Source organism: Oryctolagus cuniculus, chromosome 7 (genome assembly GCF_051225735.1).
Source record: "Oryctolagus cuniculus isolate XC-2025 breed Fujian yellow rabbit chromosome 7, ASM5122573v1, whole genome shotgun sequence".
Classification (NCBI taxonomy): Eukaryota; Metazoa; Chordata; class Mammalia; order Lagomorpha; family Leporidae; genus Oryctolagus; species Oryctolagus cuniculus.
The window spans coordinates 104653254-104675956 of NC_142873.1; the positions used below are offsets into that span (position 1 = coordinate 104653254).

Consider the following 22703-nt stretch of genomic DNA (forward strand, 5'->3'; position numbering starts at 1 on the left):
TGGAGGGTCCCAAGAGTAACTGTTAGCTCTCTTTGCAAATTCTCTCGAACCAGAGGCTGGGCTTGCAACTTAACTGCCTCCCCCCTTCAGAGCACGGAAACAACTTCGCCTCGCTGCCGACCACCAGAGGGAGAAGGAGCGCCACGGAAGCCGGCCTAGGCTCCCAGGCCGCCCGGGGAGCGCCAGCCCGAGCCCGCCAGGCAGCCCGGGGTCTCCTAGGCCCCCGCTGGCGCAGGCGCCGGCGCTGGCGCGGGCAGCGCGGCATCGGCACGTGACCGGCGGCGCGGCCAATCAGCGCTGCCCTCGGAGGTATTCAAATCGGCGGCGGGGCGGACGGTTGTCAGCCGGCTGGCGGTCGGTGCGGCGGCTTCTAGGCCGTGAGCTTTCCCTTCCGCAGCCATGGACCGCCGCCGGCGCTGACAGACCCATGGAGAGTCGCAGTGTGCCTCCCGGGCCGTATCGGGCCACCAAACTGGTAAGGCGACGCGGAACGACTAGAACGGCCGTTACGTGAGACCCCTCGTGGTTGGAAAGATGGGCTCCGCGGCCCGTCGGTGGGTCGGCTGGAAAGGAGGGCGGGGGGATTAACTGGTGTCGCCGTCATTGCTGGCTGCACCTCGACCCCCTCCTTGAGGGCCTGGGCCTCTGCTCCCAGTTTTCCGGGACTTGGATCCAAAGGGAATCGCTCCCCGGAAGGCCAAATCCTATTATGGTTAAGTGGATATTTAACAGTGACGCGTCATACAATGCCTGCAAGACACTGCTCTTCAAATGCATGCGAGGGTGTTTCACAGAGTTCGTGGACACCTCAAATTAAAGGTGGCATTTTGGTGCAAAACATTTTTGAAATCCGTGCATAATGTTTTTATGGTACGCATTTTACACGAACTTTTGGAAGACCCCTGATTTTTGCCCACCTGAAGGGATTTGCTGAGAGGCTACTGTAAGGTTAGTGAAGGTGTGTTGTGATGCATAGAAGAACAAAAAGGTTAACCTCAGGGAAAGTACCTTCAAGTGAGTGGTGTTGTTACTAGCCCCACTCTGCCAATGTGGACACTGACGCTCACAGAGTTAAGCGACTCCCCCTGAAGTCACATAAACAGCTAGAAGGGTTGAGATCTTCCTCATACGGATCTCGCTGCTCGAAGTTATTGATCCTAATTGTAAGGATGAAGGATAGAACTTAATACAGGAAGGGAACCTTAATCAGGTGGGCATAGCACACTTAAAAACTTATTAAATTAATTTGTGTGTGTTGAATCATCCCTGTGTATCACAGATAAATCCCACTTGGTCCAGGTGAATGTGATCTTTGATGTGTCCTTGCATTTGATTAGCTACTGCTTTGAGGATTTTTGCGTCTCTTCATCAAGGATATTAGTCTAGAGTTCATCTTTGTTGTATCTTTTTCTAGTTTTTTAATTAAGGTGATGCTGGCCTCACAGAAGGAGTTTGGAAGGATTCCCTCCTTCTCATCTGTTTTGAATAGTTTGAGAAGAATTGGAATTAGTTGTTCTTTAAAAAGCTTGGTAAAATTCTACCGTGAGGCCATCTGCTCCTGGGCTTTTCTTTTGTGGGAGGGTCTTTATTACTGATTCAGGTGTTCTATGTCTTCATGACTCAATTTTGGTAGACTGTATGGATACAAAAATATATTCCTCAAATTTTCCAGTTGTTTGGCATATACATATCTGTAGTAATTCTTGATGATTCTTATTATTTCTGTGGTATCCATTATAACGTCTCCTTTTTCATCTCTGATTTTATGAATTTGAGTCTTATCCCCTCCCTGTCTTTTTTGATGTTGTTGTTAGTTGGGCCAAGTGGTGTATTGGTTTTCTTTCTTTATTCAAAAAACCAGTTCTTCCTTTCATTGATCTTTTGTATATTTTGTTTTAATATTGTTTATTTTCTAATTTTTAGTGTTTCCTCCTATTAATTTTGAGTTTAGTTTGTTCTTGTTTTTCTAGATGCTTGAGATACACTGTTAGATCATTTGATTCCTTTACAATTTTTTGACATATGCACTAATTGCTATAAACTTTCCTCTTAACACTGCTTTTGCTGTATCACATAAGTTTTGATATGTTGTGTTATCATTCATTTCTAGGAATTTTTTTATTTCTTTTTGGAGTTCTTCTGTGACCCACGGTTCATTCATCAGCATGTTGTTCAGTCTCCATGTATTTGCATATTTTCTAGGGTTTCTTAAGTTGTTTGTTTCCAGCTTCATTCCACTGTGATCAGAAAAGATAAATGACATGATTCCAGTTTTTTGAATTTGTTAAAACTTGCTTTATGGCCTATCATATGGCCTATCCCAGAGAAAGTTCAATGCATTGATGAAAAGAATGTAGCTCTGAGATGAACTGTTCTGTAGATATCAATTAGGTCCATTTGATCCATAGTGTAGATTAACTCTGTTTCCTTGTTGATTTTTTTTTAATCTAGTTGATCTGTCCGTTGATGAAAGTGGGATGTTGAAGCCCCCATTATTGTTGTATTGGGGCCTATGTCTTCCTTTAAATCCATTAAAATGTGTTTTAAACTGCCAGGCACCCTAGCATTGTATACATGTACATTTATTACATTCACATTTTCCTGTTGGACTCATCCCTTAATTATTATGCGATGTTGGTTCAAATCAATAAATGTGATACATCATTTTAACAAATGGAAGAATAAAAATCCTATGATCTTCTCAATAGATGCAGAGAAAGCATTTGATAAAATACAACATCCTTTCATAAAAAAATCATTAAGCAAATTGGGTTTAGAAGAAATATACCTCAATACAGTCAAGCAGTATATGATAAACCCACAGCAGAGCACCGTATTGAATGGGGAAAAGTTAGAAGCATCTCCACTAAGATCCAGAACCAGACAAGGATGCCCATTACTATTCAGTATAATTCTAGAAGTTTTAGCAAGAGCCATTAGACAAGAAAAATAAATCAGAGGGAAATACATTGAAAGGAAGAACCCAAATTATCACTGTTTGCAGATGATATGATTCTACATATAGGAGAACCAAAAGACCATTAAGAGATTATTAGAACTCATAAGAGAGTTTGGCAAAGTTTTAAGACAAGATCAACACAGAAATCAAGAACCTTCTTCCATGTTCATGGATTGGAAGAATTAATTTAATCAAAGTGTCCCTAACATCTAAAGCAATTTACAGATTCAATGTGATCCCAATCAAAATAACAAAAACGTTCTTCTCAGATCTGGAAAAATGACCCTAAAATTCATATGGTATTGCCTAAGACCTTGAATAGCTAAAACGATCCTCAACAATAAAAATACAGCTGGAAACATCATAACCCCAGTTTTCAACAAATATTACAAGATAATTATAATCAAAGCAGCCTGGTACTGGCACAGGAATAGACATGTTGACCAGTGGAACAGACTAAAGCCCCCAGATATTAATCTACACATCTACAACCTTCTTATCTTTGACAAATGCACCAACATCACTCCCTGGAGAAAGGACAGTGTCTTCAACAAATGGTGGAAAAATTGAATCTGCATGCAAAGTATGAAACAAGACCCCCCACTTTGCATGCTACACAAAGATCTACTCACAATGAGTCAGGAATCTAAATCTAAGACCTTAAACCATCAAATTACTAGAGGAAAAAGAAAACATCAGGGAAAGTCTGCAAGACATTGACATAAGCAAAGACTTCCTTTTAAGACCCCAGAGGTCCAGAATATAAAAGCAAAAATAGATTAATGGGATTACATCAAGCTATGATGCTTTTGCACAGCAAAGGAAACACTCAGCAAAGAGGCAACAGACAGAATGGAAGAAAATATTTAAAATTATGCATCTGCTAAAGGATTAATATCTAGGATATATGAAGGGCTCAAGAAAACAACAGCAAAACAATCCAGTTAAGAAACAGACTAAGGACATGAACAGGCATTTTTCAAAGGATAAAATACAAATGGCCAACGGACAATTGCAAAGATGCTCAGAATCACCAGCTATCGCAGAAATGCGAATAAAAAATGCCAACAAGGTTTTACCTCACCCCAGTTAGAATGGCTACCATCCAGAACTCAAAAAATAACTAATGCTGGCAAGGTTGTGAGGGAAAAAGTTTCCTAATACACTTTTGGTGGAAATGTAAACTAGTACAACCATGTGGAAGACAGAGTGGAGAGTCCTCATAAATCTGAAAATAAGTCTGCCATATGACCCAGCCATTTCCACTCTAGGGAATTTACCCAAAGGAAATGAAATCAGCATATGAAAGAGTTATCTGTACCTGCATGTTTATTGCAGCTCAAGTCACAGTAGCTAAGATACGGAACCAACCCAGATGTCCATCAACTAATGACTGGATAAAGAAAACGTGGTATATATACACAATGAAAGACTGACTACCCAGCCATAAAAAAGAATGAAATCCTGTCTTTCGCAACTAAATGGATACAACTGGAAACCATTATGGTTAATGAAATAAGCCAGTCACCCAAAGACAAATATCATGTTTCTCCTGATTTATGATAAATTATATAAAGAGTACAAAAAAGTAATGTTTATGAGTGAAACTGAGATTTGAAATTTGATTTTTATTTATAGCTCTTTTCTGTAATATCGAGGAACAGAGTTTTTTCTACTTGCTACTTGTTGAATTATTTATTTAGTGGAGCGTTAAGCTTGTAATTATAAAATGAATTGAAAATATATCATAAATTTTTAAAAATGAGGAGGGAGGACAGGAGAGTATAGGGGAGAAGTATCATTATGCTCTTAAAGCTGTATATATGAAATTTGTTAACTTTATATACATTTTTAAACTTTTAAATTCATTAAATTGGATGAAAGTAGTACAAGCAAGGAGAAAAAAAAACTACTTAGTGTTTACTCATGCGTTTTGTGTATTAAATCCTTTTTGTTTCAACATGCCCATTAGGAAGGTACTGTTTCCCCATTCTTTGGATTAGATGGGAGAGGCACAGCGAGGTAAGGTAATGCCAAAAGGTCATAAACAGTGCATCAGTGGAGATGGAGCTGGGAAACAGATCCTAGTAGTTTGAATCAACAGTATACTGTTAGAACTGTCTGATACCACTTTTCAGAAATATTATTTTCTAATCTCCTGAAGTGCAGATACCCCTTGTGTCATTTTTACTACATGTATACCCAGGCCAGTACATAGCGAGCAGCTCAATATAGGTTTCTTGAATAAATGAATATGTGAAATGAGGAGGTGCAAGAAGAAAATAATACACCCCTTAAATTCTGTTAAGATGCTAGGACTCCACATAAGTTGCGTAAGTGGCAGCACAGCTAATAGCATAACTAGGGTTACAAATTAGATTTCTCATTTACTTCTAATGTACAGTTTTTCAAGAAAAAAATGGTATGTGTATTTATACCACATTATCTCCATGCTCCATTAGGGCTTTCACAAATCTGGAAGTTTGGCTGATTTTAGGAAAGTTTTAAAAATGCTGTTTTAAAACGTAGGTGTCACAGTATCATTTTAATATTTAAGACATTTACCAGTAAAACTGTTGCCTGCCGGAAGTTTCATTTGACCAACACAGTTATTGAAAGTACAAAGTCTAGAGTTGGTCAGATCTGGATTTGAATGCCTAGGCTCATCACTTAGCTGTGTGACCTTGCTTGAATTTTTTTTGTCTCTCTCTGCTTCATTTCCCTTACATGAAAAATCAGTTTCTACTCATCTAATTGTAAAAGTTAAAGTAAAATAACAAATGTAAAGCACAGTGCTTGGTACAGATGCTACCAGCATATTATTAATGTTAATGGTAGTAAACAGAACAAATGGCATCTCTGTTAAGGACTAAAGGGGGGATACATTGTAGTTCTTCTCCTTATTCCTAGGTTTCCTAAAGTTGACCAGCCAGTGAAGTGTGTTTAGTGAAATGCTGTTACAAGAGTATATTACCAAAACACTAGGAAATAATAAATCAGTGTAAGATATAAAATTTTCTGTAGCCCAAATAAGATAACTTGTTTTTTCAGGAATTTTTATGATGCAATGAGATATGATTTAAATCAAAATCAAAATCAGTAAAAAATTTCATTTTTGTTTAATTTTTAAAGAATATTTTCCTCCTTTTTACAGTGGAATGAAGTCACCACATCTTTTCGAGCTGGAATGCCTCTAAGAAAACATAGGCAACACTTCAAAAAATATGGCAATTGTTTCACAGCAGGAGAAGCAGTGGATTGGCTTTATGAACTATTAAGAAATAATAACAATTTTGGTCCTGAAGTTACAAGGCAACAGACTATCCAACTATTGAGAAAATTTCTTAAGAATCATGTAATTGAAGATATCAAAGGCAGATGGGGATCAGAAAATCTTGATGACAACAATCAGCTATTCAGGTACTGAACAAATATATAAAACTAAATGACTGCATTTTTTGTCTCCACTTTTATTATACTTTTACTCAGCTTCAAGTAATTTTTTTAAGGTTTGTTTTATTTATTTGAAAGGTAGAGTGACAGAGAGAAGGAAAGACAAGAAGAGAAAGATCTTACCTCCACTGGTTCACTCCCCAAACTGCCGCAACAGCCAGACCCGCACCAGGCCAAAGCCAAGAGCCTGGAACTCTGTCCAGGTCTCCCATGTGGGGGCAGGGGCCTGAGGACTTGGACCATCTTCTGCTACTTTTTCCCAGGTGCATTATCAGGAAGCTGGATCAGAATTGGAGCAGCTGGGACTTAAACTGGCCCTCAGATACGGGATGCTGGCATTGTAGGTAGTGGCTTAACCTACTGTACCCACACACCAGTCCCTTAAGTAATATTTTTTTGGGAAGCTGTTACTATTCTTAGTACAGTAAAAAGCATTTAGAAAAATTATAAGGTGAAAGTTAACTGCTAGGAAACTTAAAACTTTTAAAACGTTTGCTACTTAGATAATAATGTATAGTAAAATAGGAAAGTGGGAGGGAAATGATATGCTGTCATTGTCCCTACTGCATCTTTGGAAGCTTCATAACATGTCAAGGAGAAAGTACTTATCAAATACCATAAACTTTTGCTTTATGATTTACATGTTTTCTTATTTAATCTCTGGAATAACCGAGCAGAGTCTGTGTAGGCCTTCACCCCTTTTCACAGATGAGGATACTGAGCACATGCTTTCCCAGCTCTTACTCTGTGAGTGTCCTTCCACTTTGAAGCAGTGTACACATTTGTCAGACTAGTGAACCTACACATTCCTTCTCATCTCAGCTCCTTGGTAGCCTCCCCTTTCGAGTCAACTCGCTTAAGCCCAGATAATTATATTTTTATCTCATGTACCCAAGATTCTTAAACCAAGTCTTTGTATTCTAATGTCAGTGCTTTTTTTTTTCTTTTTTTTTTTTTGCTACATTAGTGCTTTTCAAAAGAAATCAGAAATTGATTCTTTCCTATGTACCCAAGACAGTTTGTCTCACAAGTAAACTGCAATGACAAGCATGTCTATAAGCCATTTTGTATAATCCTCTAAAATCTTCCCTCTCGGCTATTCCTCAGTCATCTTTGTAGGCTCATTTACTCTTGCTCATCCTCTGAGTATTTCACCTCTGCAACTTTTTGGCAGCCTTCTCTCTCCAGTCAGCTTCCCAAGCAGTCTCATGCCCTGGGTTCACCTACTTTTCCTGTGAATTTCAAGGCTTCAACCCAAAACTCTCTCCTGAGATTCAGAGATATTTTTCAACTGCCTGTGTAGCAAATCATCTCCTAGTCCCAATTTCGTCTTATGTTCTCTGAATGAATGTAATTTTATTCCCTACAGTTGCCTTGATTCTGTCCCTTTCGTTCCCACTTTAAGTGTGATTTACTTTTTCAGATCTTGTCAATTGCACTGCCTAAATAGTTCTCAGATCTGTATACTCTTTGTAAAGCTATTATTTTTTTCTTATCTGGATTTATATGTAACTCCTCAACTACTTTCTCTGCCTCTACCTAGTCTTTTACAAGGATAATAAAACCATGAAGTACCTAGAAAAGAAGTACAATGAACATGTGTAAGATATTGGAGAAAATTATAAAATTGTATTTAAGGGAATAAATGGAGAAAGATAATCCTATTTATAAATGAGAAGATTTAATATATATGAGTCAGTTCTTCCCACAATTATGCATAAATTTTATATATTTTCATTGATAGTCCCAATAGAGATTTTTGCAGAAGTTGACAAGCAGATTCCAAAATTCTTTTGGTAAAGGGTCCAAGGCAATTCGGAAGACCAAGGAGAGGAGAATTGCTTTATCAGATATTTGGGTTTAAATTAATTAAAAGCAATTAAGTATTGGGAAAACAAGCCCAAATATATGTGGGAACCATTATAAGTTATACATGAAAACATATTAAAACTAAACCTACCTCAGCATTGTGGCGTAGTGCATTAAGACGCTACCTGTGACACACCGGTATGCCATATGGGCTGCAATTTCTATACCAGCTGCACCACTTCCTGTGCGGCTTCCTGCAATTGGTCTAGGAAAGGCTGCAGAGATAGCCCAAGTGTTTAGGCCTCTGGCACCCATGTGGGAAACCTGGAAAAAGCTCCTGGCTGCTGGCTTCAGCCTGGCCCAACCCTGTCTGTTGTGGCCATCTTGGTAGTGAACCAGAGGATAGAAGAGCTCTCTGTCACTTCCCCTCTCCCTGTATCTCTTTCAAATAAATAAATATTTAAAAATAAAAGTTTTATAAGAAAATATTTACAGGACAGTGGTGTAAGAAAAATTTTGAGAAAATTGTGTATAATTTAACATTAAGAGACCATAAAGTAAAAAATATCAAGTATTTTTTATTTACTAATAGTAATGACATGGGCAAGAAGGAAATATACTAACTATAAGGTTATGATTTTTCTTAGGAAGAGGGTAGAAAGAGTCATAAAATTTTTTCATATAAAACAAACATGAAATTTTTGGTAAAATGTCAGCAATTACATTGATGGTTACATACAAGTTTGTTTACAGTCTTCCTTGTACTTTTTAACATGAAATTTTAAATTAACATGAAAGGTAGAAAAGCCATTGTAATAAAAGGAGCCCAGAGACCAAATTCTGGAAATTAGGACAAATACAGTCAAACAAAAGGCAGAATTATATAAATAAGAAACTTGTCAAAGAAATTTAGAAAAAAAATTTTTTTTGACAGGCAGAGTTAGAGAGAGACAGAGAGAAAGGTCTTCCTTTTTTCCATTGGTTTACTCCCCAAGTGGCCGCTACAGCCAGCGCATTGCAGCCAGCACGCTGCGCCGATCCGAAGCCAGGAGCCAGGTGCTTCCTCCTGGTCTCCCATGCGGGCGCAGGGCCCAAGGACCTGGGCCATCCTCCGCTGCACTCCCAGGCCACAGCAGAGAGCTGGACTGGAAGAGGAGCAACTGGGACAGAATCCGGCGCCCCAACCGGGACTAGAACCCAGGGTGCTGGCGCCGCAGGCAGAGGATTAGCCTAGTGAGCCATGTCACCGGCCTAGAAAATGTTATATTATAGAGCCATTGGTGGGTGGGTGAGAAATACCTTTCCAACAGAATTGATCCCATTAGTAACCCTGAATTATCCAGAAATAGTTAAGATATACACAAAATGCTAAAGAATACAGGAAATTAAAATGTTTTTTAAAGGCTTAATGGGAAAATTGGTTAGAATCTTCATTCTAGTAATATAAATAAATCAGGTTCCTATGTGATTTTTCAGATGGACAACCTTTCTTGCTTGTGCCTGCTTTCATAGTATTGAATTGTATATTATTTTTAAATCAGGTTTCCTGCAACTTCTCCACTTAAAACTCTTCCACGGAGGCATCCTGAATTGAGAAAAAACAGCATAGAGTACTTCCCCAGAGATAAAGATACAATTTTTAAATTACGAAACTTACCCCGCAGGACTCCAAAAAAGCAGGGATTACATTTTTCTCAGGTAAAACACCCTTTCCTGATTACTAGTTAAGTGCAATTACTGTGTGATTAATAATATGATCATTAAAGGTAAATGATTACTTAATATTTAGCAGAAACTGAAGTTTCCTAATCTACATCATATTATAGAAATGATAAAAAGTGGTAGTGAGATATACTTGAGAATTGCATTTAATATAATTTAAGTATATTTTGCTTAAATATATTTAAGTTGATTAGAGGGTGGTAGAGGCAGGTATAAAACCAAAAATTCATATTACCATAGGGTACATTCTTTTTGCGGGCAACATTTACCTTGTAAATACACAAATGCACTGGTATTGATAGTATTACTAAGTATTGGGAATGATATCTGTTCAATATTGCCTTAAAATGAGCATAACAACTTAAAGTGCAATTATGATTTTTCAGGAAAATACAGAAAAAATAAAGCATGAAATAATCAATGAAGATCAAGAAAACTCAATTAATAATAGAAAAATAAGCCAAGAAGATGTTGAAGAAGTTTGGAGATATATTATTCTGATCTAGTAAGAAAAACTATAATGAAGTTCATGAAGCACTTACATTAATATTATTTTTTTCATTAAGATATGCAAATGAATAAGAACAAATTCATTATAAAACCTAACAATGAGTTTTGTGTTCTTATTATCTCTTGCTATAATTCAAGTGCTGTAGAATTAGTATTTTCAGTATTATTTGCTTTACCTTCAACTCACAACTGTCACTTTAGTTTGTTTTATTACAGTTTTTTAAAGGTTATTAATAAAAATATATTTGAAACTAGGTGCTAAATATAAGCCTTAGCATTTTGGTTAATAGAAAAATAAGATAATCCTGATGGCTTTGTTTACCAGTAATATTCATTTATATTTATATTCTATTCTCTGCTTATTTTATGGAGAAAAATTAAGTCTATATTCTTTCTTCTATTTAGTCTGCAAACGATTTTAGGCTTGCCATCCCTAGAAGAAGTCATAAATCCAAAACAAGTAATTCCTCAATATGTAATGTACAATATGGCCAATACAAGTAAGCATGGAGTAGTTATACTACAAGACAAATCAGGTTGGTATTAATAGACACTGGAATCACTTTAGACTTGCAAAAAATAAAAAGTTGCATCTATGAAGGAATACAGAGAGACGCAAATATAGAAAGTAGAATATTTTCATTGTGGGAGATAGATGCCTCAGTAGTAACAGTGGAATAAGTTTAGGAGAATTTTATTCATGCTATTATAAGAAATATTTGAACTGCTAAGCTAGGTTCGTGTATGATTTAAAAAGGAAAAAAACAAGATTAAATATATAAAAGTCATATAAAGTATAATAGAAACTGTTGACTATGATTTTAGTGAGGCCTGTAGTATACCAGGCATTGTACTGAGGATACATTGATGAATGAAATAGAAATGGTCTATGCTTTCATGGAGCTTATGTGAGTAACTCTATAGAAGTTTATGAAGATCAAAACATATACAAAACCACAGTAACAGTGAAATAAGTCCAGATTGCCAAGATGGGGATTCCAAAATGCACTGGATTTTTGTATTATATATATTTATATAACATCGTGATTTCATATAAGAATAGAAAAATAATTTGAGCCAAATGCATTAGAAAATTTAAATTATGTGGAAAGTGTCAGTAAATCAGTTAAATACTCTTTTTTTTTCCTAATAAATTGATGTTTATAATGAGAACTAACATGCATTTACTTTGTAGCAGAACTGTGTTTTTAATTGTAGGAAGAAAATGTAAATGTCAAAACTGATGAATTTGTTGTTGCATGTGTATCCAGCTTTAGATTGGTCCCTTCCATTACCTAAAACAACATACTTAACCATATAGTGTCTTATCCAAAATTTCTGTTCTTTGTAATCATAAAATTTTCAAGTAAGTATATTTGTGGTTCATGTGTTTGTGTCAAAAGCTATTTTTATGCAGCATATTTTAGTTATTTCCAAGTGGGAGATGTTAAGTGTAAATGTTCAGATACTATAATGTTTAATCATAGGTCTCACCCAAATCAGCAGTATTCAGATAACATACTAATAGGCAGAACAGAAACAGAAATGAAGAAAAGGAAGTGATAGTGGCTAAAAGATGAATGTTAGAAGTTTATAGCTAAACATCCCCCCAAAATAGTTAATCCTTGATTTGGGCATAGCAGATTATTTTATGTACACTAGATAGAGCCAAACCAAAATCTGTACAACTTTTTCTGTCTTTTCCTGTTGTTTACTATTGAACTCACTCTGTCTTGTTAAACATAAATTTTAATGCTAGTAATGCACACATATACACATACATGCATGTATGTACATATGGGTATGTATATATGTGTGCATATATTTATGTATATTATTACATGTAAGTATGAAGTTTTACAATATATGATCATAAAGAATATGTTATTTACAAACACTGTTAATTTTTTTTGTATGTAGATGACCTTCCTCATTGGGTATTATCCGCCATGAAGTGCCTAGCCAATTGTAAGTTAAACAAAAATATATATATCGTTTATGTTAATGTTTAATTAGAACCAAGTGAACTTTCCCTTTTTTAAAAATTTAATTTATTTGAGGGGTGGAGGTACAGACAGACAGAGGGAAAGACAGAAGTCTTCCATCCGCTGGTTCACTCCCCAAATGGCTGCAATGGCCAGAGCTGAGCTGAACCAAAGCCAGGAGCCAGGAGCTTCTTCCAGATCTCCCACATGGGTGCACAGGCCCAAGCACTTGGACCATCTTCCGCTGCTTTCCCAGGCACATTAGCAGGGAGCTGGATTGGAAGTAGAGCAGCTGGAACTTGAACCAGTTCCCATATGGGATGCCAGTGCCTCAGGTGGAGGCTTAACCTATTGCACCACAGCGCTGGCCCCAAGATTTTTCAAATTTATAAAAACCCTGATAAAAGTATATTTTTTCTCTTGATGTTTAAATGAAAGACTAGTAGAATTGATTACATTATGAGTTCCTTGACATTTTCTATGCAGAAGGTGATTTTTTTTAAAGACTTATTTATTTATTTGAAAGGTAGAGTTACAGGAGAGAGAGAGAGGTCTTTCATCTTCTGGTTCACTCCCCAACTGGCCTCCACCAGGAGCCATGAGCTTCTTCTGGATCTACTATGCGGGTGGGTACAGGGGCCCAAGCACTCTTGGGCCATCTTTACTGCTTCCCCAGGCCATAGCAGAGAGCTGGATTGTAAGTGGAGCAGCTGGGTCTCAAACTGGGGCCTGTATGTTATACCGGTACTGCAGGCGGAAGCTTTACCCGCTGCACAACAGCACTGGCACCTACAGAAGGTGATTTTATAATTCAAGCCCATCATTTATGGTTAAATTCACAGAAAGTATAGCATAGGCTAATGAATCACAAAGGATTTTCAGATAAACCTAAATTAATTGCCTCTTAGACCCAGAGAGTTCCAGTAGCAGCTTATAAGTGGGAAAGGTTCAACCAGAAATGAAGTATCCCAAGTCCCACTTCAGTCTCTTTCCATTGTACATGGCTTCAAAATCTCAGTGCTTTGCAACATGTTTCTGTTCCATAGAATATATTAATGGCACTTGTATGTTTACAAAAAAAAATGATCTGTCACTAGTCTACACATCTTTTTAGCATTTTATTCTTCAGCTTTTTTCATGGTGATCAGTGGTACTTGATTTTTATTATTTAATGCCCTGATTCAAGTACAGAACCCTATTTGCTTTAATATTAATTGAACAAATATGTAAAGATATATGCTTTTAAATCATCAAAAGTTAAATTATAAGGGCAGGAATTTGGTGTATTGGTTAAGATGCCTCCATCCAATATCAGAGTGCCTGGGATCATATCCCATCTTATTCCCCATTCTACTATCCTGCAAACATGCAGCCTGGAAGGCAGGAAGTGATGGATGGCTCATGTATTTTGGTCCCTTCTACCCATGTGGGAAACCCAGATTGAGTTCCCAGATCACAGCTTCATCCTAGCCCACCCCCAGTTTTTGCTGGCATTTGGGGAAGTGAACCAGAGTCAGCATGGTATCTGCCTGACTCTGCCATTCAAGTAAATAAAATAAACACATACAAATTTAGGGAAAAAAGTAAAATTTTTAAATTTCATTTACAAATGTAGTTTTCTAATGTTTTAAAACTAGTTTGTTAAAAACTAAGGGGATATTATTAATGTTCAATATAAGTCTGTGTTTCTTTGTTGTTCACTGGGTATCAGTATGACCAAAATAACAGAGTAAGTACTAATAAATAACATAAGTTATAGAAGAGTTTTATATATCAAATTAAAGTAAAAATCCGGATTATAAACTTCAGACTTCTTTGAATTTCTCTTTCAATCTTCACTACTTCACTGCTTTTATTCTATGATTCCTTGTCTCATGTTAGCAATGCAGATAAGCATACTAACAGATTTTTCTGATATCTGCCTCTAGGGTTTTCTTTCCTCTGTTCCAATCTATATTATAACTTAATGACAGCAAATATATAGCTTCCTAGGTTCCAATTTAACAATAATGTGTTTAGATAGAGGCACTATTAAGACTTTTACTTTATGTATTTAATCCCCTAGCATAATCTTGTGAGAGAAATTAGTAATCAGTATATAATCCCATTTTTCACCAGTAAAGGAAACCAAGGTTTATAGAGTCTTATGTTTAATGCAAAGGAGCAAAAATGTAAACCTCAATTCTCTTAACTAGAATTTTTTTTTATTTCTAATTCCAGTAAACATGTGTTTTCTGTCTTAGAAAACTTTGATTATTAAACCTTGTATTCTACATATTATTTATTATTTAACCCTTAGGAAAGTACTTATTTTGCTCTACTTAAGACCTGTATTAGCCCTTAAGCTTGTGTGTGTGTGTGTGTGTGTGTGTGTGTGGAGAGACAGATTTGATTTTTGGTTGTTTTAATTCTTTTTCAGTGTATGGGATCACAGTTATGTGGCTATGTAAAAGTTGGAAACAGACATAAAAAGAATATTTCAGTTTAGGAGAGGGACATTTTTACTTGAAAGATTATAAAGTGAGTCTCAAACCTTAATGCATATCACAGTTACCAGGGAGACTTGATTGATTCAATAGAGCAGGTATTTGTTTTCTGGTTTTTTTTGTTTTTTGTTTTGTTTGTTTGTTTTTAAATAGGGAAATCTTTTATTATGTCTTTTTTTGTAGGTTATACAAATTTCATGTATTTCATATATACAGATTTAGGAACACAGTGATACTTCCCACACCACCCTACCCTCTCTCCTCCCCACACTCCAACCCTTCTTCCTCTTCCCTCTCCTATTACCATTCTTAATTTGTTTTTTTTTTTTTTTTTTTTTTTTTTTTTTTGACAGGCAGAGTGGACAGTGAGAGAGAGAGAGACAGAGAGAAAGGTCTTCCTTTGCCGTTGGTTCACCCTCCAATGGCCGCCGCTGCAGCCGGCGCACCGCACTGATCCTGGCAGGAGCCAGGAGCCAGGTGCTTTTCCTGGTCTCCCATGGGGTGCAGGGCCCAAGCACCTGGGCCATCCTCCACTGCACTCCCTGGCCACAGCAGAGGGCTGGCCTGGAAGAGGGGCAACCGGGACAGAATCCGGCGCCCCGACCGGGACTAGAACCCGGTGTGCCGGCGCCGCAAGGCGGAGGATTAGCCTGTTGAGCCACGGCGCCGGCTCACCATTCTTAATTTGTTGAAGAGACTGTCCTTGCTCCAGGGACTGATTTTTTAGCTTTGTCAAAAGTAAGTTGATTGTGGCGCCAGCGCTGTGGTGTAGTGGATGAGGCCACCACCTGCAGTTTGGCATCCCATATGGGTGCCAGTTCAAGTCCTGGCTTGCTCCACTTCCAATCTAGCTCTCTGCTGTCACCTGGGAAAGGAGTAAAGATGGCCCAAATCTTTGGGCCCCTGCACCCACATGCAAAGACCTGGAGGAAACTCCGGCCATTGTGGCCAATTAGAGAGTGAACCAGCAAATGGAGGACCTCTCTCTCTCTCTCTCTTCCTCTCCTTCTCTGTGTAACACTAACTTTTGAATTATATAATATAATCTTTTTAAAAATAAGTTGATTGTAATGCCTGGATTGATTTATGGAGTTTCCATTCCATTCCATTGGTCTGCATGTCTATTTTTGTGCCAATACCAGACTGTTTTGATTATAGCTGTGCTGTAGTATGTCTTAAAATCAGGTATTGTGATGCCTTCAGCTTTGTTTTTGTTGTATAAGATTGCTTTAGCTATTCAGTGTCTCTTTTGTTTCCATATAAATTTAAACATCTTTTCTAGATCTGAAAAGAACATCATTAGTATTTTGATTGGGATCACATTGAATCTGTAAAGTGCTTTTGATAGTGTGGACATTTTAGTGATACTGATTCTTCCAATCCATGAAAATGGAAGATTTTTCCATTTTTTTAATGTCTTCTGTTTCTTTCTTATCGTTGCGATCTTTGTCGTCCTTGGTTAAATTTATTCCAAGGTATTTAATTTTGTTGTAGCTACTGTGAATGGGATTGATCTTAAAACTTCTTTCTCAGCCATGGAATTATCGTTGTATACAAAGGCTATCGATTTTCATGTTAATTTTATATCTGCCACTTTCCCAAACTCATTTATGAGTTCCAATAGTCTCTCTTGAGTTTTTTTGATCATCTATATATAGATTCATGTTATCTGCAAATAGGGATAGTTTGACTTCCTCCTTTCTAATTTCTATCCCTTTGATTTCTTTTTCTTGCTTGTTGTCTGTGGCTGAAATTTGCTGGGCTATATTGATTAGCAATGATGAGAGTGGTCTTTCTTGTCTGGTTCTGAATCTTAGAATGTTTCCAACTTTTTCCCATTCAGTAGGATGCTGGATTGCCTTGATTGCGTTGAGGAATGTTCTTTCTATACCTGATTTGCTTAAAGTTTTCCTCATGAAAGGATGTTGTATTTTATCAAATGCTTTCTGTACATCTATTGAGATAATCATAGGGTGTTTTCCTTTTGTTAATATGATATATCACATTTATTGATTTGTGAATGTTAAACCATCTCTGCATACCAGGGATAAATCCCACTTGGTCCAGGTCAATGATCTTTCTGATGTGTTTTGGGGACTCAATTAGCTATATTTTGTTGAGGATTTTTTCATCTATGTTCATCAGGGATGTTGGCCTATAGTTCTCTTTCTCTGTCCTACCTTTCTCTGGTTTAGGAATTAAGATGAGGCAGGCTCCCTAGGTAGAATTTGAGAGCAGTACCTCCCTTTCATTTGTTTCGAATAGCTTGAGAAGAATTGGAATTAATTCTTCTTTAAATGTCTGGTAGAATTTAAATTATGAATTGCTGAATAAAATTCAGCAATGAAGCCATCCGATCCTTGGCTTTTTTTTTTTTTTTTTATTGGGAGTGTCTTTATTACTAATTCAATCTCTCTCTTGGTTATTGGTCTGTTTAGATTTCCTATGTCTTCAGAACTCAATTTTGAAAGATGGTATGCGTCCAGGAGTCTATCCATTTTGTTCTAGGTTTCCCAATTTGCTGGCATACAACTCTTTGTAGTATTTCCTGATGATTCTTTTTATTGTTTTTGTTACATCTCCTATTTAATCTCTGATTTTATGGATTTGGGTCTTCTCCCTAGTTTTTTGTTTGTTTGTTTTGAATAGTTGGCCAAATGCTGTATCAATTTTGTTTATTAAAAAAAAAAAAAAGCTCTATCTTTAATCATGTCACAGAAGCTTCTTACAGTAAAGGTTTACAAGTCAGTGCTTGGAAAACACTAAATTAGTGAACCAGAAGCAAACATTTCTAAGTCAGTAAATTACTAACTCTATCTGCATAGATTTAGATCTGTACACAGAAATTTGTATTTTTAATAAGCATATAGGATAATTCTGGTGTACATAATTGGATCACACATTAAATATTGTTGGACCTAAAAAGTTCTGTTTCTTGGCTGTGTTTACACGGCTGTTAAGTTCTAATTCTGGTGTTGCTATCAAGAGTTTTTAACCTTAGTAAGATTACTGTAGGCTCCCATTTTCTTACCTGTAAAATGAAATCATATCTTACTTCTGAGAAAAACATTAGAGTAGTCATGATTGTTTCAATAGTCTTGTTAAGCCTAAGTAACAAAGATTGTAAAAATAAATAAATATAAATAAAGATTGTATTAAAATTCATTCAGGATATGCTTGATATCAGTCAAAGTTCAGTCATGTAAATGTAAATTTACAAAAGCAATTTGGAAGAATTATTTGCATTACCCATATATTCTTTGCTTCATGAAATGAATTACAATAAAATCTCATTAGACCTCCCTAATACTTTCAAGGTAACATGTAAAATTTTTCAGGTATGTAAATATTCAACACAAAATGCTAGCTGTTGACTTAAAATGATTTCTAAAAAAGAAAAGAGATGTACAGCTTGTTTAGTTTTTGAATATAGCAATTTATTGTTACATGTATCTTTTACATGAAATACAAGTTTTGTGCTTCTTATAAATATACTTAAAATTGTTTATAAGTTAAAATATATTTTGCCTGTTTCTTTTACCTTATATTTCTTAGGGCCAAGAAGTAATGATATGAGTAATCCAACTTATGTTGGATTTGAACGAGATGTATTCAGAACAATTGCAGATTATTTTCTAGATCTTCCTGAACCTCTACTTACATTTGAATATTATGAGTTATTTGTAAACATTTTGGGTATGTATGGATTTTATTTATTATATAAATTCATTTTATTATTTAAGTTTTCATTTCCCATAATTTAAAAGAGCTAAAAGAGAACAACACTGGTAAACATGAAAGTAATAGTCTATAGATTATTTTAAAGTTTCATGATACTCTAGTATTATTGTGTCATTTTCCAGTGATTCAGATATATCATTCCAACACTGATTCTCCCCAACATTAATTGAATGTCTTTTAATTCATTTCAATTCCAGCACCAACTACCTAAAGTCAACAGGTTAACTCTATATTTAAAGCGTGGTCAGATTTGGGGCTCAGTTCCAGAAAAGTCTTCTTACTTCAGAGGTCACTTGGTGGAAATAAGGTTTCCAAGTTACTCACACTTATGGCCAGCCAATTTGAAGGTTCCTCAGTTTCAGTAATTCACTGCAAGGACTCAACTCAAGGAAGTAATTTACTTATGACTATCAGATTTTTGTTAAGGATGGAATTCAGAAACAATGAAATGGAAGAGATGCAAGGGACAAGTTATAGTGGTGGGGTGGTGCAAAGCTCACATGCCTTTTCCAGGCAAATCACCTTCCCAGCACATCAATGAGTTTATCAATCCAGGAACTCCCTTAGCTTTGTTCTTTTAAATATAGTCACTTTACTTAGACCTAAATGATTAAGTCATTGACCAATGGAAAAACACATTTCCAGTTCCCTTCCCCCTCCCAGAAAGTTGTAGTTGGGGGCTAGAAGTCCCAATCCTCTAATCACAGCCCACCGTGAGTCACTTGAGCATAAACTCAGGTATGCTCAGATAGACTCGTTATGAATAAATTTTCATCACTCAGGAAATTCCAGAAGTTTTAGGAGCTAAACTCCAGAAACCAAGAACAAAAACCAAATGTAAATATAAATGTTTTATTATCATACTTATTTTATAATTGAGAAATTCTAGTACTTGTCGACCAACTGCAGATATTTTTTAAAGCATTCTGGCTCAATTCATTTAATTATGCTGTTTATTAAAATTATTTATATCACAAACGGCAAACTACTAGCCTTGCACTTTTGTAACTGAATGTTGCATGTGTCCTATTTAAGTGGCTTCTGAATTAAGCAACTGCTATTTATACTATACTAACAATATATACTATCTTGATGCTTTATTTTTTTAACTTTACTATAGTTTTTATTTGTGTCTATTGCCATACAGTTGCATCTTAATTTTTGTTTCATTTTCTGGTAGCTGTTTGTGGCTACGTCACAGTTTCAGATAGACCCAGTGGGATACATAAAAAACAAGATGATCCACAGTCTTCAAAAATTCATCACATAAACAATTTGAATACCTTCAAATCAACTGAGTGTCTTCTTCTCAGTCTGCTTCATAAAGACAAAAACAAAGAAGAATCAGATTCTACTGAGAGACTGCCAATAAGTGATCAAGGATTTCAAGAAAGATGTGCTAAGAAAATGCAGCTAGTTAATTTAAGAAACAGAAGAGCCAGTGTTAATGACACAGTAGGAGGAAGTTGTCATAATTTAGTAGGTTTAAGTAGCATGCATGATCTCTCCACTAACATCAAACCAAGGTGCTATTCTATGGACAGAATTATAGATTTGCCAGGGAATTCAATTAAAGAGGCATCCAGTGTCTTCTATCAGTCTGTTCTGAACATTGAAGGACAAAATGATACACAGTTTTTAAAGTCTAACCCCAAACAGGAATCCCTGTTGAATCTTCAATCAGAGGAAAGCATTCAAAAGGCACTCTGTGTTGGTTTCAAAAGAACCTCTGCTTTGACTGTTCAAGACCAAGAGGAATTATGTAATGGGAAATGCAAGTCAAAACAGCTTTGTAGATCTCAGAGTTTGCTTTTAAGAAGTAGTACAAGACGGAATAGTTGTATCAATACACCAGTAGCTGAAATTATCATGAAACCAAGTCTTGGACAAGACAGCACAAATATACAAACAACTATGAAAAGTGAACTCCAAGAGTTTAGTATCACAATCAATAAAAGACTCTGCAAAAGTACTATAGAACTTTCAGGAAATTCTTTACCTCCATCTTCTTCTATGTTGACTGGCACACAAAGTAAGGTTGTTGCTTTCAATGCATGCAGTGCTAACTTTTGTTATTTACTAACTCTATGTTTTGCTTCCCTGGCTTTTCTTCTCTGAAATTGCTTTCTTTTTTTTCCTTAAAAATGAATTATTGTAAAAGACTTGTCATGTGTAACCAAGACTTATTTTACTTACCTAAAGCACTTATTTTCTTTTCCTTCAAGTTCACTTATTCCGAGTCACTTTGCTTGCAAAAAGTAAAGAATTTTCATGCTTAGAAATAGTTTGTGAAAAGCATAATAAGAATCTTACCATATTTTGGGGAAATGTAGACATTTCTAGACGTAGTTAAAAGAAATACTAGGATACTATGTTACCTCTGTGTTTTTTTTTTTAATATAACCTTATAATTGATGGTATGAAAACAACCAATGTCATTGATCTTTTTTTTTTTTTTTTTTTTTTTTTTTTTGCATGGGGTGACTTTGCTTTCTAGGTTTACTGCAACCTCATTTAGAGAGGGTGGCCATCAGTGCACTACAGTTATGTTGTTTGTTACTTCCCCCACCAAATCGGAGGAAACTTCAACTTTTAATGCGCATGGTTTCCAGAATGAGTCAAAATGTTGACATGCCCAAACTTCATGATGCAATGGGTACAAGATCATTGGTAAGTAGATTTCTTATGGAAAGAATAAGCCTTGGTTTACAAACAAATAAAAAAGCCAAACTATTCAAGAGTTCTTCTCAAGTAATATCTTAGTCTTCAAGTCCTAGGTTCTTGGGTAAAAAGACTCTTTAAAAGTCTAATCTTTCCTAGCAGCATAATTTTGTGGATTAATGTTTTGTGATCCATCTGTTAGGCTTTCTCAAATTGATGTTAATCTTGACCAAGGACTTTACCTCCTAAATCATCCTTCATACTGAATGACCCAGAGAGACTACATCATGTTGCATTGTACTAGCTCTGTTTGGTGGGAAAAGAAGAGAGACAGGTACTCTTGAAAGCTTACATCATAGAACTGTGGAAGTAGAAAACTAATTAAAAGTTCAGTTAGTACTTACAGTCAACCAAAGTTTTTCAGAAAATACACTGATAGGAAAGTTGTATTTGATAAATTATGGTAGCAAGTCAGTGTGAACTAAAAGTTGGGAGACATTATTGCCAAACAGTCTCATTGATTGGAAGTGAACCTATGAAATAGTCTCTTTTTCTGTCCCACCTCCTCCCTCTCACTCTCTTTAAGAACTGCTACTTCTTTAGACTACATTTTAATTAACAAGAGGTATTATGGCAAGGAATTGAAGCTATACTCTGTTCTTCTGTTCATTATTAAGGACAGTTTTTTAACAGTGATAAACCTAATGTAAGAATTATTACTCTTTAGTAATTAATTATGGCACTATTAAAAAACAGGAATTTTATAGGGGAAGGTGTTTTGAGAGGTATGTATGAGAAGGTTATAATGTTCATTTTATACTTTTTGGGTTTGAGGTTATAGAACATTGAAAGAAGTATAGCCAGTAGAATATTAGACATGCAAGCATGGTGAAGAAAGGTCAAGGTAGAGGGCAGACTTCTTGAGTCATCCACACAGAGATGGTATTTGAAGCTCTGAGTAAATGAGGTATCCAAGGCTAAGAATGTAGGAAAAAAGCTTAAACTAAGGGGCTGAGCTTTGGAAGGATATAGAAAAATCTGTATGACTCATAGAATTAAAAATATTTCACTTCAGTAAATATGCTGATCATCTTCTATGTTCAAAATACTTAAAATAGAATTTTATTAATATCTTAGAATGAGATGTGTGTGTATGTGTATGGTATAGTGACTTACACGGATATGAGTTAAGTGTAATGACTTTTTTTTAATTTATTTATTTGAAAGTCAGAGTTACACAGACGAAAGGCAGAGAGAGAGAGAGGCCTTCCATTCAATGGTTCACTCCCCAGTTGGCCTCAACGGCCAGAGCTATGCCAATCTGGAGCCAGGAGCTTTTTCCGGGTCTCCCTCATGGGTGCAGGGGCCCAAGGACTT

General features: G+C 36.1%; 1 protein-coding gene across 4 annotated transcripts in view; it reads left to right on the forward strand.

The window, feature by feature from the left end:
- The first annotated feature begins 187 nt into the window (after positions 1 to 187).
- The window catches only part of DEPDC1 (DEP domain containing 1), a 27974-nt gene continuing 5458 nt past the window's right edge, over positions 188 to 22703 (forward strand). The window contains exons 1-9 of one of the 4 annotated variants that reach the window (XM_008265076.5): positions 188 to 475; positions 6114 to 6379; positions 9763 to 9919; positions 10330 to 10448; positions 10859 to 10989; positions 12374 to 12421; positions 18480 to 18620; positions 19846 to 20697; positions 21163 to 21335. In XM_008265076.5, the coding sequence (XP_008263298.2) occupies positions 428 to 475; positions 6114 to 6379; positions 9763 to 9919; positions 10330 to 10448; positions 10859 to 10989; positions 12374 to 12421; positions 18480 to 18620; positions 19846 to 20697; positions 21163 to 21335 (1935 nt within the window). In that variant the 5' untranslated portion in view covers positions 188 to 427. Of the gene's footprint in view, positions 476 to 6113; positions 6380 to 6494; positions 6757 to 9762; positions 9920 to 10329; positions 10449 to 10858; positions 10990 to 12373; positions 12422 to 18479; positions 18621 to 19845; positions 20698 to 21162; positions 21336 to 22703 lie in introns of those variants that run through there. The other 3 variants (XM_089337216.1, XM_089337214.1, XM_051856363.3) reach the window with 3 other exon arrangements.